We start from the raw sequence: 23174 nt of genomic DNA on the forward strand, positions 1-23174 counted from the left end.
GGCATTTTTGAGGCACTACCTCCTTTGGGTTACAAATATGAAAAAAAGGCACAGAATTCAGGGGAGTCTGAGTAAGTTACAGCAAAGAGATCCAAGAGGAAGGAAGGAACTTGGCCGCAATTCTCCACTCACCATGAATGGGAAGGGAGAGGCAGCAGTGGCCTGGATTATGGTCAGACTTTTTACCTGAAAATATAAAGTATTTTTACAGCTTCAACTATCACATTTGAAGCCACATCTTTCTTTTTCTGTCAATTCCCACCACTCCTTTAAAAATCACTTGGGATCTCCAACACTCATTCATTCCATCCCTGATAAGAACAAACATTTATCTACTGGAGAAAAGTTTTATGTGGTGAGAAAAATATAATAATGGATGGTTTGGAGGGGTGGAGAATGAATTAATTTAGTTTATGAAGGATCTACTATTCTTGTTCATGTGCACCACTGGATAAGCGCTGCACACAATTTGAAGCTGAGATCAGGGTCTTCAGGCTAGCTGCACTGAAAATACTCCATGAATTTGTGGTTCAGACTAGAGCTGCCCTTCCAACTTACCAGTGATGCTCTCCGGATCGCCGTGGTTGATATTCATGAGGGTTTCTTCACTCTTCAGTTATTTAGGAATGGCATTCTGTGTTCAGGTTGTGCACGGTCCCTTTCTTGCTTTGGCTGAAGGATGACTTTGGTTTGAAGTGAGAGCCATCAAGCTACCTAGGCGTTAATTACTCTGGTTTTCTTAAATCACTTCTACAGACTGGGTTATATTCTTGGTCTCCTATTGCCTCGTCTGACACTTGATACTTCATCTGAGGTACAGATCACTAAAATTTTTATATGATATACTGTGCAAGCTTCATGTGATGGTTTCTCTTAGATCAGCCATCATCTAGAAATCAAAGACATGGAATATGTTGGATTGTAATTTATATATTACATGCAAAGAGCAGCATGAAATGAAACAAAACCAAACCAAAATTCTCTACAAAGATAGTAAATCTCAGTTTTAGAAACTCACAATTCTCATCTATTGCTGTCTACTTATTCCCCTTCCACCAATACAATATTTAATGCATGACAGGGTTGTTCACTGCTGTAGGACAGTCTCCTTTGCCCTAAAACATGGCTGCTTCAGCTAAGTTGATTTCCTGCAGCCTCATAGACAAAGGTGTTTAAATTATTTTTCAAGTACAGTAATGGTTTCTAACGGGCAGGACTAAGTCATCTCGTTAGAGAAATCAAAACAACACTCTAACAAACACAAAGCTGTATGACTCTGCTCTCTAGTAAAATTATTTTAAAGGGAAAAAAATCAAGTGTGTGCCTAACAGGAAAATCACATAATGGTTCACCATAAAAATCTCACACAACTGGTTATGCCTGCTCAGCAGCCCAGGACTAAAATAGAAGTGATGTTAGTTTAAGATTGAGGTGAAATACTAGAACAGTTTAAGGAAGCCAAGCTTTTGCTGTCCTCTAGCCAGGACTGCTAGTTTAACATGCAAAATTACAAAAATAGTGATAGATGATAGAGTCTAACTCAAAAAGCGGGAGATAAAAAGGTCTCTGCATCCAAGATCTTTTGCTAACTTCAGCAATCTGAAATTTTATTGGAGTTGTAGATAAGTTTCAAGAATGAGGAAATCTAAAAAGCAAAAAGAAAAGGAGTACTTGTGGCACCTTAGAGACTAACAAATTTATTTGTTAGTCTCTAAGGTGCCACAAGTACTCCTTTTCTTTTTGCGAATACAGACTAACACAGCTGCTACTCTGAAACCTAAAAAGCAAAGTCTCCCATTTTCTACCACCGATTTGACTTGCTGTCAACAGTATCATCTCCTTTGGCAGGATCAGAACAGACAATGCAGAAGCTTCCTAAAGGGAGTATGCCATTTCCTCCATCTGTAGAATTTGGCTGCGGACCAAGAAAGGACCTTCATCCATTAAGGTTGATTCAGACTTGTCAGCTTATGCTCTAATAAATTTGTTAGTCTCTAAGATGCCACAAGTACTCCTGTTTTTTTGCTGATACATGCCTTGTGATCTCTCCTGTTTTTAGGAAAAGAGACACAGGTATTAGCTACTTTAAAATATAATAATAATAATATAATCCCAGTTATTATCTATTACTGCAGATATTTACTTAATAAAATCATCATCAGTTAATTTTCTAGGTAGATTTCAGAAGTGCCTATCACTTTTCAGTATTTCCATAGCTGGGATTAGTGCTGGTGTCTTATTTCATGGTGGCTGTCATTTAAATAGGTTGCAGAAGGAAGCCTAGTATCATATATAAAACACGATTTATAGAACATTCTGCAATACCAGGGGATGGACTAGACCAGTGGTTCTCAAACTGTGGGTCCGGACCCCAAAGTGCATTGTGACCCCATTTTAATGGGGTCTCCAGGGCTGACTTAGACTTGCTGGGGCCCAGGGCCAAAGCCTGAGCCCCACTACCCAAGGCCAAGGCCAAAGCCCAAGCCCAAGAGCTTCCGCCCTAGGTGGTGGGGCTCAAGTTACAGGTCCCCTGCCTGGGGCTGAAGTCCTTGGGCTTAGTCTTTGGCCCCCCATCCAGGCCACTGGAGCTCAGGCTTTGGCTTTGACCCCCACCCACACCTGGGGCGGCAGAGCTTAGGGTGGACTCAGGCTTCGGTCCCCCCTCCTGGGGTCGTGTCATAATTTTTGTTGTCAGAAGGGGGTCGCAGTGCAATTAAGTTTGAGAACCCCTGGACTAGACGATATCCATAATAGGTCTTTTGCAGCACTGATTTGATTGCTTAGCGAGCTGACTGCATTAAGGGTGTGAGACTTTAAAATGTTTTGAAAAGATATATTTTTAAAAACATGGCTGTTACATTAACTCAACAGAAATGCCACTTAAAAACCACTGAAAGTCTCAGATTTCCTGTGTACTCAAGTCATGAGGCAATTCCTTGATTTATTTCACATTAGACCATCAAGATGGCCATTTCTGAAGGACAACCCATCACTCTCACAAATCTTGGGAGATAGACCAGTCCTTGCCTACAGACAGCCCCCCAACCTGAAGCAAATACTCACCAGCAACCACACAACAGAACCACTAACCCAGGAACCTATCCTTGCAACAAAGCCCGTTGCCAACTGTGTCCACATATCTATTTAGGGGACACCATCATAGGGCCTAATCATATCAGCCACACTATCAGGGGCTCGTTCACCTGCATATCTACCAATGTGATACATGCCATCATGTGCCAGCAATGCCCTTCTGCCATGTACATTGGTCAAACTGGACAGTCTCTACGTAAAAGAATAAATGGACACAAATCAGATGTCAAGAATTATAACATTCATAAACCAGTCGGAGAACACTTCAATCTCTCTGGTCACTCGATTTCAGACCTAAAGGTCGCAATATTACAACAAAAAGACTTCAAAAACAGACCCCAACGAGAGACTGCTGAATTGGAATTAATTTGCAAACTGGATACAATTAACTTAGGCTTGAATAGAGACTGGGAGTAGATGTGTCATTACACAAAGTAAAACTATTTCCCCATGTTTATTCCCCCCCCCCGCCCCCACTGCTCCTCGAAAGTTCCTGTTAACTGTTGGAAATGGCCCACCTTGATTATCACTACAAAAGGTTTTCTCCCCCCCCCCGCTCTCCTGCTGGTAATAGCTCATCTTAAGTGATCACTCTCCTTACAGTGTGTATGATAACACCAATTTTTTCATGTTCTGTGTGTATATAAATCTCCTCACTGTATTTTCCATTGAATGCATCCGATGAAGTGAGCTGTAGCTCACGAAAGCTTATGCTCAAATAAATTGGTTAGTCTCTAAGGTGCCACTAGTACTCCTTTTCTTTTTGCGAATACAGACTAACACGGCTGCTACTCTGAAACATTTCTTGCCTGATTGCTAATTTTTTAAATTACATTTGAGACTAAACTTTTGACCTATTTGCATTATAAACAGATGCATTTTATATTACAATCAGTTTTGCTTGATGCATCTTTTTGCTCTATTGTATAATAGCAATTGATAGCTGTTATGGTCTCTAGAGTACAGCTTTTTTAAGAGACCTTGACTCTTAGCTCATTTGCAAAGTGATATCCCAAGGTTTGCTCGATTCCTGCAGTTTGATCCTCCTTACTTTACTTGTTTCCATAAATCATCATCATGAATTCTGTTGGGCTGTCCCATCTCAAAAAAAGATATATTGGAACTGGAAAAGGTTCAAAAAGGGGAAAAAAATGATTCGGGGTATGGAACAGCTTCCGTATGAGGAGAGATTAATAAGATTGGAACTTTTCAGTTTGGTAAAGAGATGACTAACCCGGGGGGAGAACATGATTGAGGTCTATAAAATCATGACTGGTGTGGAGAAAGTAAATAAGGAAGTGTGTTTTACTTCTCAAAACACAAAAATTAGGAGTCACCAAATGAAATTACCGACAGCAGGTTTAACACAAACAAAAGGAAGTATTTCTTCATACAACCCACAGTCAACCTGTGGAACTCTTTTCCAGAGGATATTGTGAACTGAGAATAGGCTCAACACTGCTAGAAGCGTCACCTGAATTGCATGTTCAGTACCACAAAAAGCCAAGCTGAACTCCTACAATATGTATAACCTACTTGAAGAGACTAAGATAAAATGTTTTTTCACTAACTGAGCAACATTATTCATCAAATGCTTCAAAACGGTCCACTACATTTTCTCTGCTGCATGAAGTTTGGCCTTTTTGATTTAAAACAAACACACCAACTTCAAACTCGCCATGGATCCTAACTCAGCTATTAGCCTGAAATACCCAAATACACAGATTTTGCAGCAAGTAGTTTACCTGCCCCTAAAAAATTCCCCAAACTTTGACCAGATCTTGTAACATTCACTTATGAGTAGTCTCATTCAACTCATTGGCACTACTCACATCACCAAGGTCTGCAAGACTGGGCCTTTTATGTGTAGTTGTCAGCAGAGTGATCCTGCTCTAAGAGAAACTGCCAACACATCTCCCTTTGGCCCCGACTATCAACTCCCAAGTAGCACTCAGAGGTTCAAGATAATTAATAGAGACCTAAACACCGTTAGAGTTAATTTGTTCTTGCCATGAATTACTTTGTGTCCAATTAAAAGTCTGTATTTTGACTTTGAAACAAAATTATAGTAGGCTGAACACATATTGGTTACTACAACAATTTGTGACACTTTTTTCAAAAAGCACTGACTTTTAGCAGAAAATTATTGATAGCTCTTTCAAAACTGCTGCCACGGTTAAAGCAGTGACTTCAGCTTTGGATAACAAAACATTAACTACCTGGGCTTGTCACATGCAAGTTTATTGGAACATCAGGGGCCTGCTTTGCTCCTGTTGGGTAGAGGTGCCTGGGGTGAAACAGGGAGCAAACTTATTTATTTAAGCTTGCACCTGTTTGCTAATCAGAACTGCTTTAACGAGAAGAGGGAGTTGCTGGAGAGAACTGTCCAAGTTGGTATGAGTGTGGCTTCTGCTCTCCAGCTTCTTGGAATGTACTTGTATGTTTAATAAAAAAATAAAGCATTTGTTGAAGGTAAATTGCAAAGAAAGGGAAGGGAGAAGGGATTTGTGCCCATTTATGGCTTCTTTATTATTTAAGCCAGCCTGAAAGATTTTCCCCTCACAAGATTTTCCATTTTAGGACTATCAAGTATAGTCTTCCCTGTGTAGGAGTTCTTTTGAATTACTCAGATGTGTAGTATCAAATCTTAAATAAAAGGGTGTTTTGAATCCTTAAAGATTCCCCTCCCTCCCCTCATCAAATAGATAAATAGGTGTTAAGAAAAGAAACAATGAATATAACAATCAAAATATAAAGCCATTTCAGTTTTCAGTTAATCAAATCTCACATGCTTGGTATCAGTAATACTAATTTTTTAGTCCATCAGGCTACACAAGATCTAATTGTTCCAACTTAAAAAATAATAAAAAGGAGAAAACCTTTCAAGCCTTCTTTATATAAACCAAACGTAGAAATAGTAATGAGGACATAAATCTGTTTCCCCATTTACAAGTCACCTTACAGAAAATCCACAGGGTTTGAATTAGTTTTAGTCTCAGTACACTGTGACAGTTTGTAGTTAAATCTAAATACTTGATTTCTCCATTTTTTTGCCACCACTTTTTAGTGTTTGTTTTCCCCAATCCTACATAGCCACCATCTGCCACTACCTCCTGTAAAACAACTCCTCCCTACGGCCTTTCTAGTTATGGAGAATACAGACACATCAAGAAATATAGGCAGCAAGAGCACCCAGGCTGCACGTACGCTTTCACAGTGGGTACATATCCCTTTCATATACACTACTCTGCCCTCCTCCAGGTAATATAGATCACTACAGTACAGACCCGTTTACGCGTGAATCCGCTTAATGCACGGTAGCGCCATGCCCCCCAGTGCTACCTATTTAACATGCGAGACTCGTTAACACGCGGTACAGGAACTTGCTACGTAGCGCTACAGATTTGCTCATTAACTCACTGACATAGAAATTGACAGGAAGTATGGAGCAGAAATGTGTTGTATGTCTTTACCGATATTGGTAAAGACGTATCATGCACGCTTAGTCATTGTCACGCTAGAGAGATATATAATACAGTATATAGTAGTTATATAGTAATATATATACACACTACATTAGAAAATTTTAACTGTAGGCCTAATATAATATATACACTAACAGCAAAAATGCTTGGATGACGAGACACATTTTCGACTACTGGTTCCACAACAGCTGTGTTCCAGCTGTTCGTAAGCATCTGCGGTCGAAGAAACTCAAAGCCAAAGCACTTTTGCTACTTGACAATTGTCCAGCCCATCCTCCAGCCGAATAACTGGTATCGAGCGATGGAAAAATTCAAGTGCTATACCTACCATTCAACACCACATCAAAAATTCAATCTTTAGACCAGGGCATTATTCAGAATTTTAAAAACAATTATCGAGTGGAGCTGATTTCAGTGATTGTGTCATGCACGTCTTCAGGCATTTCCGAATTCCTGAAACAGTTAAACATGAAGGAATTTATTTAGTTAGTTAAAAAAGCTTGGGACAGAGTAAAACAAAAGTCCATTGAAAACTGCTGGATGAAGGCTCTCGGTGATGCCTTTTCTGTCAAAGACGGCTCAGACTCGGAAAACTCCAGCAGTGGCACTGATTCAGAGCCAGACTTTGAAGGATTTTTGGAAGACGACGTCCTACAAACACGCACACAGACAAAAGAGGATAAAGGTAAACTTCTCTTTCAAATGATAAAAGGTTTGAGTTTGGATACGTCACCAGAAATCATTACCTAGTGGCTAGAGATGGATGAAGATTGCCCGACTTCAGAATTTCTGTCCGAGGAAGAAATATTAATGGGCTGTGAGGCTACGTCGGACCACAAAAGTGATGGCGATGATGTCGTTGAACAGGTCAAAATTTCGCCCACAGAAGCCCTTCGTGCTGTAGAAACTGTTATAAGATTTATGGAGGAGAAAAATGCGGAAAATATCGAAATCATTCATCTGCGGCGAATGACAGACTTCATAAAGAAAAAGGTGAGAGCCAGAAAAAGCAGAAAATAATGGCGTTTTTTTCTAAGTGAATCATAGACATTTTTTCAGCATGGCCCTCTTAACCCGCGGTCCGTTAACACGAGGTTGTGATGGTTTGACTCCCAACATCCGCGTGTAAACGGGTCTGTACTGCACAAGCACTGTCTAGCCAGCTGGGCTGAACGCAGCTTCTTTACTGCCATATTATGTGTAAATATACATCTAAATGCTTTGAAATCTCTAAGCAGAGTTTCCTTCCACCAAAGAGTTAGTAAAAAAGGGAAGACTTCAGACTGCAGAAACTTTTAAAAGCCAAACAAACAAGCAAACAACACAGCTTTCATTGGCTGTCAGAGTTCTGACCCATGACCCCTTCCCAGTCATGCCCCAATTGCTTCAGAAATGCTGCTAAAGGAACAAATTTAGTCTTATACCAGCCATGGTTAGTTCTAAGAACAGACCAATACAACTGCTAGTTCTGAATTCTGATAAACCCTGAAGATAGTAACAAATCCATTTAGAATTACAAGCCCATTCATAAAGTAACCCTGACATATGACTGCATAAACCAAAGTCTGTACTCCTAGCACCTCTCCACAGTAATCCTGCATACTGTATGCTGTCTATTACACTGCAATAATGCGACAAGTTAATACGAGCATAAACAAGTGACTGTTAGATTGTTCCCCACAAAGTATCCCCCAGGAAGGAAAAAGCACAGAAAACTGATTTGTATATGGAAGCAAATGAGCCACTGTTTTTAATACCCATTTTTGTGAGAACAGCTTATAAAAAAAAAAAGATTGATATGCTTTTGTTTTTAGTCTTGATTACATATGCAGCTGTCATTTAGAGCTAGCATTAGGTAAATGTATGTGACAGTGCCATCTAGAGGTCATCACTGTGTCTCATTTTTCTTAAATGAATGAGCTCCAACCTTTGGAAACAGTCTCTGAAACCAAGCATTTATGATGTCCCTTTATCAATATCTACAATATGTGAGCTTTTTAAGGACCTTCATATTGTTTGTGAGAATCTATTTCTTACAAAAGTCGCACTGAGTACAAAATAGGCTCTGAAAAGTATTATGGAGAGATGCTAGTCATAACATTTGTAACAAACTTCAATAATTGTTTCCACATTCCCGCATGTCCTCAAGAAAATCTTGTTCATAGGTCAAATTCCACATGTGAACTATGGTGTGAGGAGATTTTTTTGGTCAAAATTTGAGGGGAATCTGGCAAGTTGTTTCAGCTATGGACTTTAAAAAAAAAAAAAGAAAAGAAAAAGAAACAATTCACTTTTTGAGAAAAGTTTACTTGGAAATTACAACATATTTCAAAAGCATTTTAACCTAGGAAGGTACAGAATGTTGCATTGAAGAGCCCTTGATCAGTTTAATACTGGTATCTGTCAAAATTATAAAAAAAAATTGCAGTCACTTTTTACTGCTGAAATCATAGAATCACAGGGTTGGAAGGGACCTCAGGAGGTCATCTAGTCCAACCCCCTGCTCAAAGCAGGGCCGATCCCCGACTAAATCATCCCAGCCAGGGCTTTGTCAAGCCTGATCTTAAAAACCTCAAAGGAAGGAGATTCCACCACCTCCCTAGGTAACACATTCCAGTGTTTCACCACCCTCATCATGAAAAAGCTTTTCCTAATATCCAACCTAAATCTCCCCCACTGCAACTTGAGACCATTACTCCTTGTTCTGTGATCTGCTACCACTGAGAACAATCTAGATCCATCCTCTTTGGAACCCCCTTTCAGGTAGTTGAAAGCAGCTATCAAATCCCCCCTCATTCTTCTCTTCTGAAGACTAAACATCCCCAGTTCCCTCAGCCTCTCCTCACAAGTCATGTGTTCCAGTCCCCTAATCATTTTTGTTGTCCTCCGCTGGACTCTTTCCAATTTTTCCACATCCTTCTTGTAGTGTGGGGCCCAAAACTGGACACAGTACTCCAGATGAGGCCTCACCAATGTCGAATAGAGGGGAACGATCACGTCCCTCGATCTGCTGGCAATGCCCCTACTTATACATCCCAAAATGCCATTGGCCTTCTTGGCAACAAGGGCACACTGTTGACTCATATCCAGCTTCTTGTCCACTGTAACCCCTAGGTCCTTTTCTGCAGAACTGCTGCAGAGCCATTCGGTCCCTACTCTGTAGCGGTGCATTGGATTCTTCCGTCCTAAGTGCAGGACTCTGCACTTGTCCTTGTTGAACCTCATCAGATTTCTTTTGGCCCAATCCTCCAATTTGTCTAGGTCCCTCTGTATCCTATCCCTACCCTCCAGAGTATCTACCTCTCCTCCCAGTTTAGTGTCATCTGCAAACTTGCTGAGGGTGCAATCCACACCATCCTCCAGATCATTTATGAAGATATTGAACAAAACCAGCCCCAGGACCAACCCCTGGGGCACTCCACTTGATACCGGCTGCCAACTAGACATGGAGCCATTGATCACTACCCGTTGAGCCCGACAATCTAGCCAGCTTTCTATCCACCTTATAGTCCATTCATCCAGCCCATACTTCTTTAACTTGCTGGCAAGAATACTGTGGGAGACCATGTCAAAAGCTTTGCTAAAGTCAAGGAACAACACGTCCACTGCTTTCCCTTCATCCACAGAGCCAGTTATCTCGTCATAGAAGGCAATTAGATTAGTCAGGCATGACTTGCCCTTGGTGAATCCATGCTGACTGTTCCTGATCACTTTCCTCTCCTCTAAGTGCTTCAGAATTCATTCCTTGAGGACCTGCTCCATGATTTTTCCAGGGACTGAGGTGAGGCTGACTGGCCTGTAGTTCCCAGGATCCTCCTTCTTCCCTTTTTTAAAGATGGGCACTACATTAGCCTTTTTCCAGTCATCTGGGACCTCCCCTGATCGCCATGAGTTTTCAAAGATAATGGCCAATGGCTCTGCAATCACATCCGCCAACTCCTTTAGCACTCTCGGATGCAGCGCATCCGGCCCCATGGACTTGTGCTCGTCCAGCTTTTCTAAATAGTCCCGAACCACTTCTTTCTCCACAGAGGGCTGGTCACCTCCTCCCCATGCTGTGCTGCCCAGTGCAGTAGTCTGGGAGCTGACCTTGTTCGTGAAGATAGAGGCAAAAAAGCATGGAGTACATTAGCTTTTTCCACATCCTCTGTCACTAGGTTGCCTCCCTCATTCAGTAAGCGGCCCACACTTTCCTTGACTTTCTTCTTGTTGCTAACATACCTGAAGAAACCCTTCTTGTTACTCTTAACATCTCTTGCTAGCTGCAACTCCAGGTGTGATTTGGCCTCTCTGATTTCACTCCTGCAAGCCCGAGCAATATTTTTATACTCATCCCTGGTCATTTGTCCAATCTTCCACTTCTTGTAAGCTTCTTTTTTGTATTTAAGATCAGCAAGGATTTCATTGCTAAGCCAAGCTGGTCGCCTGCCATATTTACTATTCTTTCTACACATCGGGATGGTTTGTCCCTGTAACCTCAATAAGGATTCTTTAAAATACAGCCAGCTCTCCTGGAATCCCTTCCCCCTCATGTTATTCTCCCAGGGGATCTTGTCCATCAGTTCCCTGAGGGAGTCAAAGTCTGCTTTTCTGAAGTCCAGGGTCCGTATTCTGCTGCTTTCCTTTCTTCATTGTGTCAAGATCCTGAACTCGACCATTTCATGGTCACTGCCTCCGAGGTTCCCATCCACTTTTGCTTCCCCTACTAATTCTTCCCGGTTTGCGAGCAGCAGGTCAAGAAGAGCTCTGCCCCTAGTTGGTTCCTCCAGCACTTGCACCAGGAAATTGTCCCCTACATTTTCCAAAAACTTCCTGGATTGCCTGTGCACCGCTGTATTGCTGTCCCAGCAGATATCAGGGTGATTGAAGTCTCCCATGAGAACCAGGGCGTGCGATCTAGTAACTTCTGCGAGTTGCCGGAAGAAAACCTCGTCCACCTCATCCCCCTGGTCTGGTGGTCTATAGTAGACTCCCACCACGACATCACCCTTGTTGCTCACACTTCTAAACTTAATCCAGAGACTCTCAGGTTTTTCTGCAGTTTCATACTTGAGCTCTGAGCAGTCATACTGCTCTCTTACCTACAGTGCAACTCCCCCACCTTTTCTGCCCTTCCTGAACAGCTTATATCCATCCATGACAGTACTCCAGTCATGTGCGTTATCCCACCAAGTCTCTGTTATTCCAATCACATCATAATTCCTTGACTGTGCCAGGACTTCCAGTTCTCCCTGCTTGTTTCCCAGGCTTCGTGTATTTGCATATAGGCACTTGAGTTAACCTGCTGATTGCCCCTCTTTCTCAGTATGAGGCAGGAGCCCTCCCCTCTCACGCACTCCTGCTCGTGACTCCTCCCGGTATCCCACTTCCCCACTTACCTCAGGGCTTTGGTCTCCTTCCCCCGGTGAACCTAGTTTAAAGCCCTCCTCACTAGGTTAGCCAGCCTGCTTGCGAAGATGCTCTTCCCTCTGTTCGTTTCCAGTCTAGAAATATGTCACTAGTAAACACTGTTTAAAATAAGCATGTCATTTAACTGACGTCGCATGATTTTACCGCCCCCCCCACCCACTCTCACTTGTTTTTATAGTATTTCTTCCACTATCTGTTAAAAATCCATCCTGTACTCTCCTCCTCACCGGCTAAAACCGGGTCATGACTTGCATCTACTATTGTAACTTTCTTCTCCAGCCTTATTATTATTATTATTGTTAGTAGTATTAGGGTAACACCTAGGAGAACTAGTCATGGACCAGGACCCCACTTTCTGAGGTGCTTTCCTACAGCTCGCCCCTACTTCCTCCAGCTTATAAACACTGCTGCTAAATTAATCACCATTCACTGCTCTAGCCATATCATCCCTCCAATTATTTCAAGTCCCTTCACTAGCTTCCTCTTTTTCTGAATCAAAGTTCTAACTCTTGTCCTCACCTTCAAACCTCCACACAGCTCCGCCCCTCCCTACATTTCTACTTTCACTTCCTTTTAATACTGGCCTCACTCCTCTAACTATTACCTTTTGTGTTTGTGTTGTGGTTTGTTCCTGCTTCCCCGCCAACCTCTCCTTACAATGTGCCAATTAATTGTCCTCTCCAATCCATTTCTTTTGTGAAGTCTATGAGAGAGAATCTTTTTACTGACTAGGTCTTCTTGACTCTGGTGTAACCAATATCTAAGGTGAAGATTTAGTCATGGGTATTTTTAGTAAAAGTTATGGACAGGTCATGGGCAATAAACAAAAATTCACAGCCTGTGACTTGTACATGACTTGTACTATAAATACCCATGACTAAATCTTAACTGCTCTGGGAGGGGGTGGTGGTGGTGCCAGGGCACAGCTGCTGCTCTGGGGGGTGGGACCACAAGGTGCTGCTGGGTGTGTGTGTGTGTGTGTGTGTGTGTGTGTGTGTGTGTGTGTGTGTGTGTGTGTGTTTTGCCTCCACTGCTCCGGGAGACGGCAGCCCGGGGCTCCACTGCTGCTCCAGGGCTGCACCGGCGGCCCCTGGGGCTAGCTGCCCAGGGCTTCCTGAGCAGCAGCCGGTGTGGCTGGCCCTGGGCTCAGGCAGCCCTGGGGTCAGCCTCACCTGCTGCTGCAGACATCATGGAGATCCCAGAAAAGTCATGGAATCCGTGACAGACTCGCAGCTTTACCAATATCCTAGGCATCTTATTTTTCTGAGTTAGATTGAGATCCTTGGGTAAGCATCCTGTCCATTGTAAAGCACTGTGTGTACTCAGTGTGTTATACTTCAGTGGAATACATATATTTGAGACACAAATGTGAAACTTTATTAAAATAAACTATTCCCAGAGGGAAAAAAAGCTGCAGTTATCATTTGTAGCACCTAAGCAATGTTACGACTTAAGTGATAGGCTGAAATTACAACTGAAAAGCCTAATAAAGTCTTCAGGAAAGGACTTCAAGAGTCTCTGGGGGAGGATAAATAGGGAAAAGAACAGTAGCAGTCTTATAATGTGGGGAGGGAGGGTCTATTATAGACCACCAAATCAGGAAGAGAAAGTGGATAGGTCATTCCACAAGTAAGTAACAAGATTAGCTAACACACGAGCTAGTAATAATGGAGGATATTAACTTCCCTGTTATTTGTTGGAAGACTATCGCAGAAAAACATAGTATGTCCTGCAAATTCTCAGCATGTGTAGGGGACAGCTTTCTGATTCAGAAAGTTGAGAAAACAACTAGAGGGTCATCCCATTTTGGATCTCGTTTTGACCAACAGGGATGAATTAGTTGTGAACGTGAAGGTGGCTGGGAACATGTGAAGAAGTAATCATGATCTTACAAAATTCAAGATCCTACAGAAAGGAGGACATGAGAACAGTAAAACAAGAACACTGGACTTAAGAAACGTGGATTTCAACCGACTCAGAGAAATAGTAGGCAAGGTCCCATGGAAACACCCCTTAGAAGGAAAAGGGGTCAAAGGAGGCTGGTTTTTCCTAAAAGATGTAACACTAGAGACTCAAGCTATTCCAAAGCAGAGAAAAGATAAGAACAGCCAAAGGAGGCCACTGTGGCTGCACCAGGAGCTTTTTAGCTATCTAAAAACCAAAAGGGATACATACAGGAAATGGAAGGAGGGCATGTCACCAAGGAAGTATACATGGTGTGGCAAGGCACCTCCTTCGTCTTACCAGACTTAGCACTCCCCGCTGGCGGTGATGGGCCTAGGGTAAATCAGCCCCACTCTGGGCAGTATTAGCCTTCCCCCTTCTGTGTTCCTTTGGCCGTATTGTCAGGGTAGGGCTTGGGGTTGGCCTAAGGGTTGATCCTCCAAACAAAAAGGAAACAGTCTCACAAACTCAAAACCAAAGGAGTATACCTTTCCCTGCCTCCTCGCTGGGCTAGGGTATTGTCCTGTTTGCCCCATGGTGTCAGTCCTTCCCCTAGCAGACACTCAGGTTTGGATGTTTCCCCTATGGGAAGGAGCACAGCCTCTCATCCTGGAGAAGTTTATTTCCCCGCTGCCACTAGTCTGACAGCAGTTTCTCTCTAACCCCAGAGGATGGGGTTTTAAAGGTCTCAGGCAGCCCTTAACTGTATTCAGGTGTCCCTAACTGACCTGAGGTAACTTCTTCTCAGCTTGTAGGAAAAAGGGCCTTTAACATTTTAGGGCTAAAACATTGGCCTTCCAGGACCCTTTTTGGCTCGGTCTTCACAGACAAGGTCAGCTTCCAGACTACTGCACTGGGCAGCACAGTATAGGGAGGAGCGGAGCAGCCCTCAATGGTGAAAAAACTGGTTAAGGACTATTTAGAAAAGCAGGACATGCACAAGTCCATAGGGCTGGATGCAATGCATCCGAGGGTCCTGAGGGAGTTGGCTGATGTGATTGCAGAGCCATTAGCCATTATCTTGGAAAACTTGTAGTGATCGGGGGAGGTCCCGTACAATTGGAAAAAGGCAAATATAGTGCTCATTTTTAAAAAAAGGGAAGAAGGAGAATCCGGGGAACTACAGAGTGGTCAGCCTCACCTCAGTCCCTGCAAAATCATGGACCAGGTCCTCAAGGAATCCATTTTGAAGCAGTTAGAGGAGAGGAAGGTGATCAGGAACAGTCAACACGGATTCACCAAGAGCAAGTCATGCCTGACCAACCCGATTGCCTTCTATGATGAGATAACTGGCTCTGTGGATATGGGGAAAGTGATGGACATAATATACCTTGACTTTAGCAAAGCTTTGGATATGGTCTCCCACAGTATTCTTGACGGCAAGTTAAAAACAGTATGGATTAGATGAATGGACTGTCAGGTGGACAGAACGCTGTCTAGATTGTTTGGCTCAACAGGTACTGATCAATGGCTCGATGTCTAGTTGGCAGCCGGTATCAAGCGGAGTGCCCCTGGAGTTGGTCCTGGGGCCGGTTTTGTTCAACATCTTCATTAATGATCTGAATGATGGGATGGATTGCACCCTCAGCAAGTTTGTGGACAACACTAAGCTGGAGGGAGAGGTAGATACGCTATAAGGTAGGGATAGGGTCCAGAGTGACTTAGACAAATTGGAGGATTAGGCCAAAAGAAACCTGATGAGGTTCAACAAGCACAAGTGCAGAGTCCCGCACTAAGGTCAGAAGAATCCCATGCACTGCTACATGTTGGGGATTGACTGGCTAAGCAGCAGTTCTGCAGAAACGGACCTGAGTATTACAGTGGAAGAGAAATTGGATATGAGTCAGCAGTATGCTCCTGTTGCCAAGGATGCTATCGGCATATTGGGCTGCATTAGTAGAAGCATTGCCAGCAGATCGAGGGAAGTGATTATTCACCTCTGTTCGGCACTGGTGAGGCCAAATCTGGAGCACTGCATCCAGTTTTGGGCCTCCCACTACAGAAAAGATGCGGACAAATTGGAGAGAGACCAGCAGAGGGCAATGAAAATGATTAGGGTCTGGGGCACATGACTTATGAGGAAAGGCTGAGGGAACTGGGCTTATTTAGTCTGCAGAAGAGAGGAGTGAGGGGGGATTTGATAGCAATCTTCAACTACCTGAAGGGGTCCCAGAGAGGATAGAGTGAGGCTGTTCTCAGTGGTGGCAGATGACAAAACAAGGAGCAATGGTCTCAAGTTGCAGTGGGGGAGGTCTACATTGGATATTATGAAAAACTATTTCACTAGGAGGGTGGTGAAGCACTGGAATGGGTTACCTAGGGAGGTGGTGGAATCTCCTTTCTTATAGGTTTTTAAGGCCCAGCTTGACAAAGCCCTGGCTGGGATGATTTAGTTGGGATTGGTCCTGCTTTGAGCAGGGGGTTGGACTAGATGACCTCTTGAGGTCCCTTCCAACCCTAATCTTCTATGATTCTATCCTCTTGTAGCATCCAGCTTGACTTTGCCACAATGGGAATAATGCGAGCGTGCAGGGACATGGGGCTCCTTTTCCTTGAGACCCTGCCTCCACACTGCCCCTTACCCCCAGTCCCTGCCCTCACGCTGCTTCTTCCCTGCAAGACCCCCTCCACTCCCTCCCCTCCTCTCCCCTGCTAGCCCTTGTGAGATAGCTTGCTGCTGCGGGTGCAGATACACATAAAAGACGGTTAGCGGATCGCAGGTCAGATCATGGGTTGATTCTGGTAGATGAGGATCCATATTTTTGTATCCGCGCACGGCTCTACTAATTATCAGTCACGTAAGTCAGGCAGGATACTATTTTCCAGCACTGTCTGGCTCTCTTGCAATTCTACTCCTAAAACAGCTGTTGTGACAGATCTGGAGTTGTCTCTGGCTCTGTCGCTTTGTCATATTGCGAAGAGCTGTTCTAAATGTGTTTCTTCTGTACAGCACTTTCCTTTAAATGACTAAAGAATTTTTATATGATTGTGAAGAATAAGTTTATTTGCACATTCCCCCTCCCTTAATTAATGCCAGTGACATAATTATATAATGAAAGGGACTAGCTCCTTTTGCTTAGATAGCGTTTGTCTCATTAAGCAACTGGGTTTTAGAGTCAACTGTAAAATCCACACTATTTTTCTTTATACATAAGGAACAAAATCTTCAGGCTCTCTGCTGCTAATGAAACAACATATGTGCTGAAGGAGAGATAAGCTATTAAAATGTGAGGTGTCTATGTTCTTCCTTGTTTTTTTGATGTATACAGGTGGCCTTAAGGGCTTTTCTCCTTATTGCTGATTTTTTCACTGTAGAAAAATCGAATGTCAAATCCGGTTTCAATGGAAGATTCTGATGTCTCAGATACGGATTGTAAGCTCTTGCTTGCTTGCTCTGTCTGTGCTTAAAAGGGTACCATCAGTTTAACAAGTCCACGCACAACCAAAATTGTTGGAAAATTTTTTAACTACTATTGTTACCACATAAAGTGACCATAACTAAAAGATATTGAAGAAAAAGTTTCTATATGTCCAATTTATTTTGTCCATTTAACATAACTTTGTGTCTAGTCAGTTGCATTGTTTCCCCTTTATAGCCATTTTCTCTCATTTATGTAGGTTTTTCACATAAATAGGTTTGTTTTTGATTTATTAATAACATTTCTTTCTGGGAATATATGAGAAGACCTTAGACGAAGTATTTCCTAATATTTGAGTTTGGGGTTTTGAAGTTTCATGTCCCAGAGGGGTAGAAGGAACAGAAGGCACAATTAGGCAGCAGTAACCTTAAATCCTTCTTAAAAGTTTTTAGTAAGAAAATGTTTTAAAAAGTAAAATGTGATTATAAAACAATCAAAATTAGCAGGGGGTGTCTGGAGAAGGTTTTGTGTGTGAATCTATTTTTGACTTGTTTTTGTTTTTTAATATTGACATATGCCTGTAATTGAAGGACTAGAGATTCTGACTCTATAAACAAAGATATTTTCTCAAGTGTTATCACCTATTCAACCACAAAAATGAAAAAGAAAGAATTTTAGGGGACAATCCTGTGAACACTCATATACATGTAATAGCTTTACTCATATGAGTATTTCAAATGAAGTCCCAGAGACTACGAGATCAATGGGACTATGCAAGTACATGAAGTTAAGCAGGCATGTAAATATCTGGAGGATCAGGGCCTTAAACAGTATGATGGCCAATGGTTGTTTCTTATAATACAATAGATAATGCTGATACAATCAAAGTACACAATGATCAGATGGAGGAGAAATGGGTAGAGAGAAGAAAGTATCACTGGATTCCTTCAAACACCCCTAAGAGAAATGCAACAAGTCACTAGTTACAAATAGTTAAATTCTATAATGTAATACTACAGATAAAGCAGAAGGAAATGATAAACCAAAATAGTCCAGTATTTGTCTGGAATTATCAGTAAGTGAGTTGGTCATAGTATGACAAAGATACATTTCTCAGGACCACATGGCAAAGGCTTGATTCAATTTCCTCTTCAATGAGTTAGGACAACTTGACTCAGAATCGCTAGCAAAATCAGTGTTGATGGAAACTCTTTCAGAGAGGCTAGGTCTACCCTAGCACTTTAGTTGGTAAAACTTTTGTCGGTCAGAGGTGTGAAAAAACCACACACCCCGACTGACATAAGTTACAGCAACAGAAGTGCCGGTATGGACAACGCTAGGTCAGTGGGAGACACTCTCCCGCTGACATAGCTACCACCGCTCGTTAGGGGTGGTTTAATTATTACTTCTGGGGGAATACTGCACCACTGCACATGCGCAGAATTCACATCCCCCCACAGATTTCTTTGTTTCCCCACAGAAAAATGACTCTCTGACGGGGAAGCAAAGGGAAGCCACAAGAGCAGTCATGCGACCCTCCCCAGCAGTACGTTTTGGGTGCCCAGGACAGCTGGCAGAGAGTTAAATCACTGTGGGGCTGTGGAAGACCTGGCTGGTGGCTCCTACCCTGTGCTGGGCTCAGCTGCTAGTCCTGGCTGGGCTGAGGAGGGCTGGGCTGAGGAGGACAGGACTTCGTTTTCCCCGCACAGTATCTGTGGCCAGGTCAGACCTACCCCTAGATTTCTCCTCAAGCTGCAGGAAGCTCTGCAAACTCCCCACCCATCGCTCCTAAGCTGCAGGGATCACTGTATGGGGGAGCTGCTCCCCCATCCACCCAACCACCGTGCATCCAGATCCCCTCATACTCAGACCCTCCCGCCAAGCCTCATCCTCCCACACACACACAACCTCCCCACCCCACCAAGCCCCACTCCTCCTGCACCTGGACCACCCCAACAAAGCACCTGCACCTGGGTCCCCACTCCACTGAGCCCCTGACAGCTGCACCTAGATCCCCACCCCACTGAACACAAGTCCCCCAGCATCTGGACCCCACCACTGAGCCCCCCACACTCAGACCCCCCTGCTGAGCTCTATTCCCCCCCACAACCAGACCCTGCCCTGCTGAGTCCCAAACACCTTCACCTGGACACGCCTCCCCCCCAGAGTCCCATTATCTTTGCATCCAGAACCCCCCAACAAGTGCATCCAGATCCCACCCACACTCAGATCCCCCACTGAGCCACCCATGTCCAGTTTGCTCCACACAGAACCCTCTCAACCCACACCTGGATCCCCCCACACTTGGATACTGCCAGGCTGAGCCTGCCTGCCCACACCTGGCACAGAGGTTTTAATCTCCTATATCTAAGGTTATATCTACTTTAGAGACATTACAGCTGCCGTGTTTCTGGGGCAGGCTTGGTCCTTGCACTGTGTCAGGGTTGGGTGCAGCCTCACTGCTGAGCCATGTCCTGGGGGGAACTGCAGAGTGATCTCCCATCTCTGGGCAGCCAGTGGCCTGTGCACCTCAATGCCATGCTGGAGCCTCCACATTTATTTGACAAATAAAATTTGAAGAATTTTAAGTTACTGTGTGCAAAATTTTTATTTGGTTGGCATAGAATGCCCTCAGGAGTAAATTATGCTGACGGGAGAGCTCTCTCCCATTGGCAAAGAGCGACTACATGGGAGACCTTACAGTGGTGCAGCTGTGGCAGCTTTAAGGTCTCTAAAGTAGATACAACCTTAGATATAGGAGATTAAAAAGTGTTTCCTTTCCCTGACCATATTTATAGAATAATTGTGACTGAACACAAAAAAGGTAGTTACATGACCTGATTTTTGTAATCCTAATCTCTCATGCTCAAACATACCCCCAAAGAGCACTCTTTCTGTCCACCCTGAAATTCAGACATGACATATCAGGAAGATAAGGTGAGCAGCTTCTACACGTGGAACACATAAGGGCAAAGCTTCAGTTTGACGCATTAGGTAAATGAAGGGAGTTGCATCTAATTTCCTGCATACCAAGAAAAAACCGTATCCATGAATGCACTAGTAATTCATTAACCAACAAGGAGTCCGGTGACACCTTAAAGACTAACAGATTTATTTGAGCATAAGCTTTCATGGGTAAAAACCTCACTTCCATTCACTCTATTCTCAAGTAAAAGATAGGAATCAAACTTCTCACAAGTATTTAGGAAGCCTAACTTGGCAGAGTGCCCTGGTACATGGTCTCATATTTCATAACAAGTAATCAACACTAGCACCAAGATGATTTTCAAAGAGGAAACAGAAGAGAGGCTGTAATGACATTACAATGTCTCCAAAAAGCAGCCTAACATTAAGCTCTAAAATCTGAAGGTGAGGAAGTTGCTTATTATGTGAAGAAATTAATGGCTAATCATTCAGAAGTGCCACCCCACAACTGAGATAGTTATCGGGAAAAACAGCTTTTTTTCGTCAGCAGCAGTGCTGGTAGCCTGTAAACATAAGCTCTAGTGGATGGCATAAGAAAGGGACAGAAAGAAAGAGGGAAAGTATTTCCAGGAAGGAGACTCCTACAATGGGGTGGCAAAAAAGCACTCTTAAAATAGGGGAAAGGGAGACAGAGAAGGGTCCTAGGATCCTGCTCAGTGGGCTAGGCTAGTAGTGAAGATTGCCATGTCCCATTCTCTTGGGTTCTTTTTAGAATTGAGACAGGTGTATCTGTCTCTCCCCACTCCCTGAGTGGCAAAACTACTTTTTGCTATATAGCCATTCTTAATACGTGCTTTTATACGTACATATTGACACAATTTTACTTAATTCAATTTTCTGTTACATATATTATCTTCAGCAAGAGCTAAGAGAATAATAGGTGAAAATCTTCACTGAGTGCCAGATCTGAGGTGCTGAGAACCTACAAGTTCCACATTCTGCTTCACAATTAGGCGGATAAGGCTTCTCAAGTCTGGTGTGTTGCTAAATTTTCCATAGTATTAGAATACCCACAATACTAATAAACGTAAACAATCTTATTGGTGTGAAACAAGGCTACATTTTCTTTTTTGAGAAGTGATAGGAACTAGTGGACTCAGCTCAGGCTAGGGGCCAGGATTCCCAAGTACATGCCAGTTATTTACCTATTCACTGTGTGACTTTAGGCAAGTCATGTAACCTCCATAACTCCATTTTCCCATCTTGAAAATGAAAATAGCACTTACCTTCCTCCCTTGGGTGTTCTATGGGGAAGTGTTTTTACAGCGCTTAAATGGAAAAAGGTAGAGTGCTTTATAGGAACCTGTTCTAACAAAAACTATTTAAGATTACACTACATCAGCTAAAAGAAAAGGAGGACTTGTGGCACCTTAGAGGCTAACAAATTTATTTGAGCATAAGCTTTCGTGAGCTACAGCTCACTTCATCGGATGCATTCAGCGGAAAATACAGTGGGGAGATTTATATACACAGAGAACATGAAACAATGGGTGTTACCATACACACTGTAACGAGAGTGATCAGGTAAGGTGAGCTATTACCAGCAGGAGAGCGGTGGGGAAAAAACCTTTTGTAGTGATAATCAAGGTGGGCCATTTCCAGCAGTTGACAAGAACGTGTGAGGAACGGGGGAGGGGGGGAGGGAAGGGAAGGGTTAGGGGGAGGGATAAACATGGGGAAATAGTTTTACTTTGTGTAATGACCCATCCACTCCCAGTCTTTATTCAAGCCTAAGTTAATTGTATCCAATTTGCAAATTAATTCCAATTCAGCAGTCTCTCGTTGGAGTCTGTTTTTGAAGTTTTTTTGTTGAAGAATTGCCAATTTTAGGTCTGTAATCGAGTGACCAAAGAGATTGGAGTGTTCTCCAACTGGTTTTTGAATGTTATAATTCTTGACGTTTGATTTGTGTCCATTTATTCTTTTACGTAGAGACTGTCCAGTTTGGCCAATGTACATGACAGAGGGGCATTGCTGGCACATGATGGCATATATCACATTGGTAGACGTGCAGGTGAACAAGCCTCTGATAGGTTTCAGAGTAGCAGCCGTGTTAGTCTGTATTCGCAAAAAGAAAAGGAGTACTTGTGGCACCTTAGAGACTAACAAATTTATTTGAGCATAAGCTTTTGGGAGCTACAGCTCACTTCAATGCATCCGATGAAGTGAGCTGTAGCTCCCGAAAGCTGATGCTCAAATAAATTTGTTAGTCTCTACGGTGCCACAAGTACTCCTTTTCTTTTTGCAAAGCCTCTGATAGTCTGGCTTATGTGATTAGGCCCTATGATGGTGTCCCCTGAATAGATATGTGGACACAGTTGGCAACGGGCTTTGTTGCAAGGATAGGTTCCTGGGTTAGTGATTCTGTTGTGTGGTATGTGGTTGCTGGTGAGTATTTGCTTCAGGTTGGGGGGCTGTCTGTAAGCAAGGACTGGCCTGTCTCCCAAGATCTGTGAGAGTGATGGATCGTCCTTCAGGATAGGTTGTAGATCCTTGATGATGCATTGGAGAGGTTTTAGTTGGGGGCTGAAGGTGATGGCTAGTGATGGCTACATCAGCTACATTTCATGATAGACTGAGGCCAAGTCTACCCTATAAACTTACATCGGCATAACTATGCCACTCGGGTATGTGAAAAATCCACACCCCTAAGCAATGCAGTTATACCACGCTAACCCTGCTGTAGACAGCACTATGTCGAGGAGAGAGCTTCTCCCATCGACGACGTAGCTACTGCCTCTCGTGGAGGTGGATTAACTATGCTAATGGGAGAAGCTCTCACGTGAGCATAGTAGGGTCTTCTCCGAAGTGATACAGTGGCACCACTGCAGTGTTTTAAGTGTAGACCTGCTCTGATAGACTGACTAATTTGATCAATGGAATGGAAAACATTAGCCCT

General features: G+C 43.2%; 1 protein-coding gene across 4 annotated transcripts in view; it reads right to left on the bottom strand.

Annotated features, from left to right (window-relative positions):
* TRAK2 (trafficking kinesin protein 2) overlaps positions 1 to 23174 on the bottom strand; it is a 79643-nt gene that overhangs the window by 47744 nt on the left and 8725 nt on the right. For 3 of the 4 annotated variants that reach the window (XM_074967917.1, XM_074967918.1, XM_074967919.1), the window contains exon 2: positions 559 to 889. The exons of the other annotated variant lie outside the window; for it this stretch is intronic. In XM_074967917.1, the coding sequence (XP_074824018.1) occupies positions 559 to 595 (37 nt within the window). In that variant the 5' untranslated portion in view covers positions 596 to 889. The remainder of the gene's footprint in view (positions 1 to 558; positions 890 to 23174) is intronic. 4 annotated transcript variants of the gene reach the window in all.

Source organism: Natator depressus, chromosome 11 (assembly GCF_965152275.1).
Source record: "Natator depressus isolate rNatDep1 chromosome 11, rNatDep2.hap1, whole genome shotgun sequence".
Taxonomy (NCBI): Eukaryota; Metazoa; Chordata; order Testudines; family Cheloniidae; genus Natator; species Natator depressus.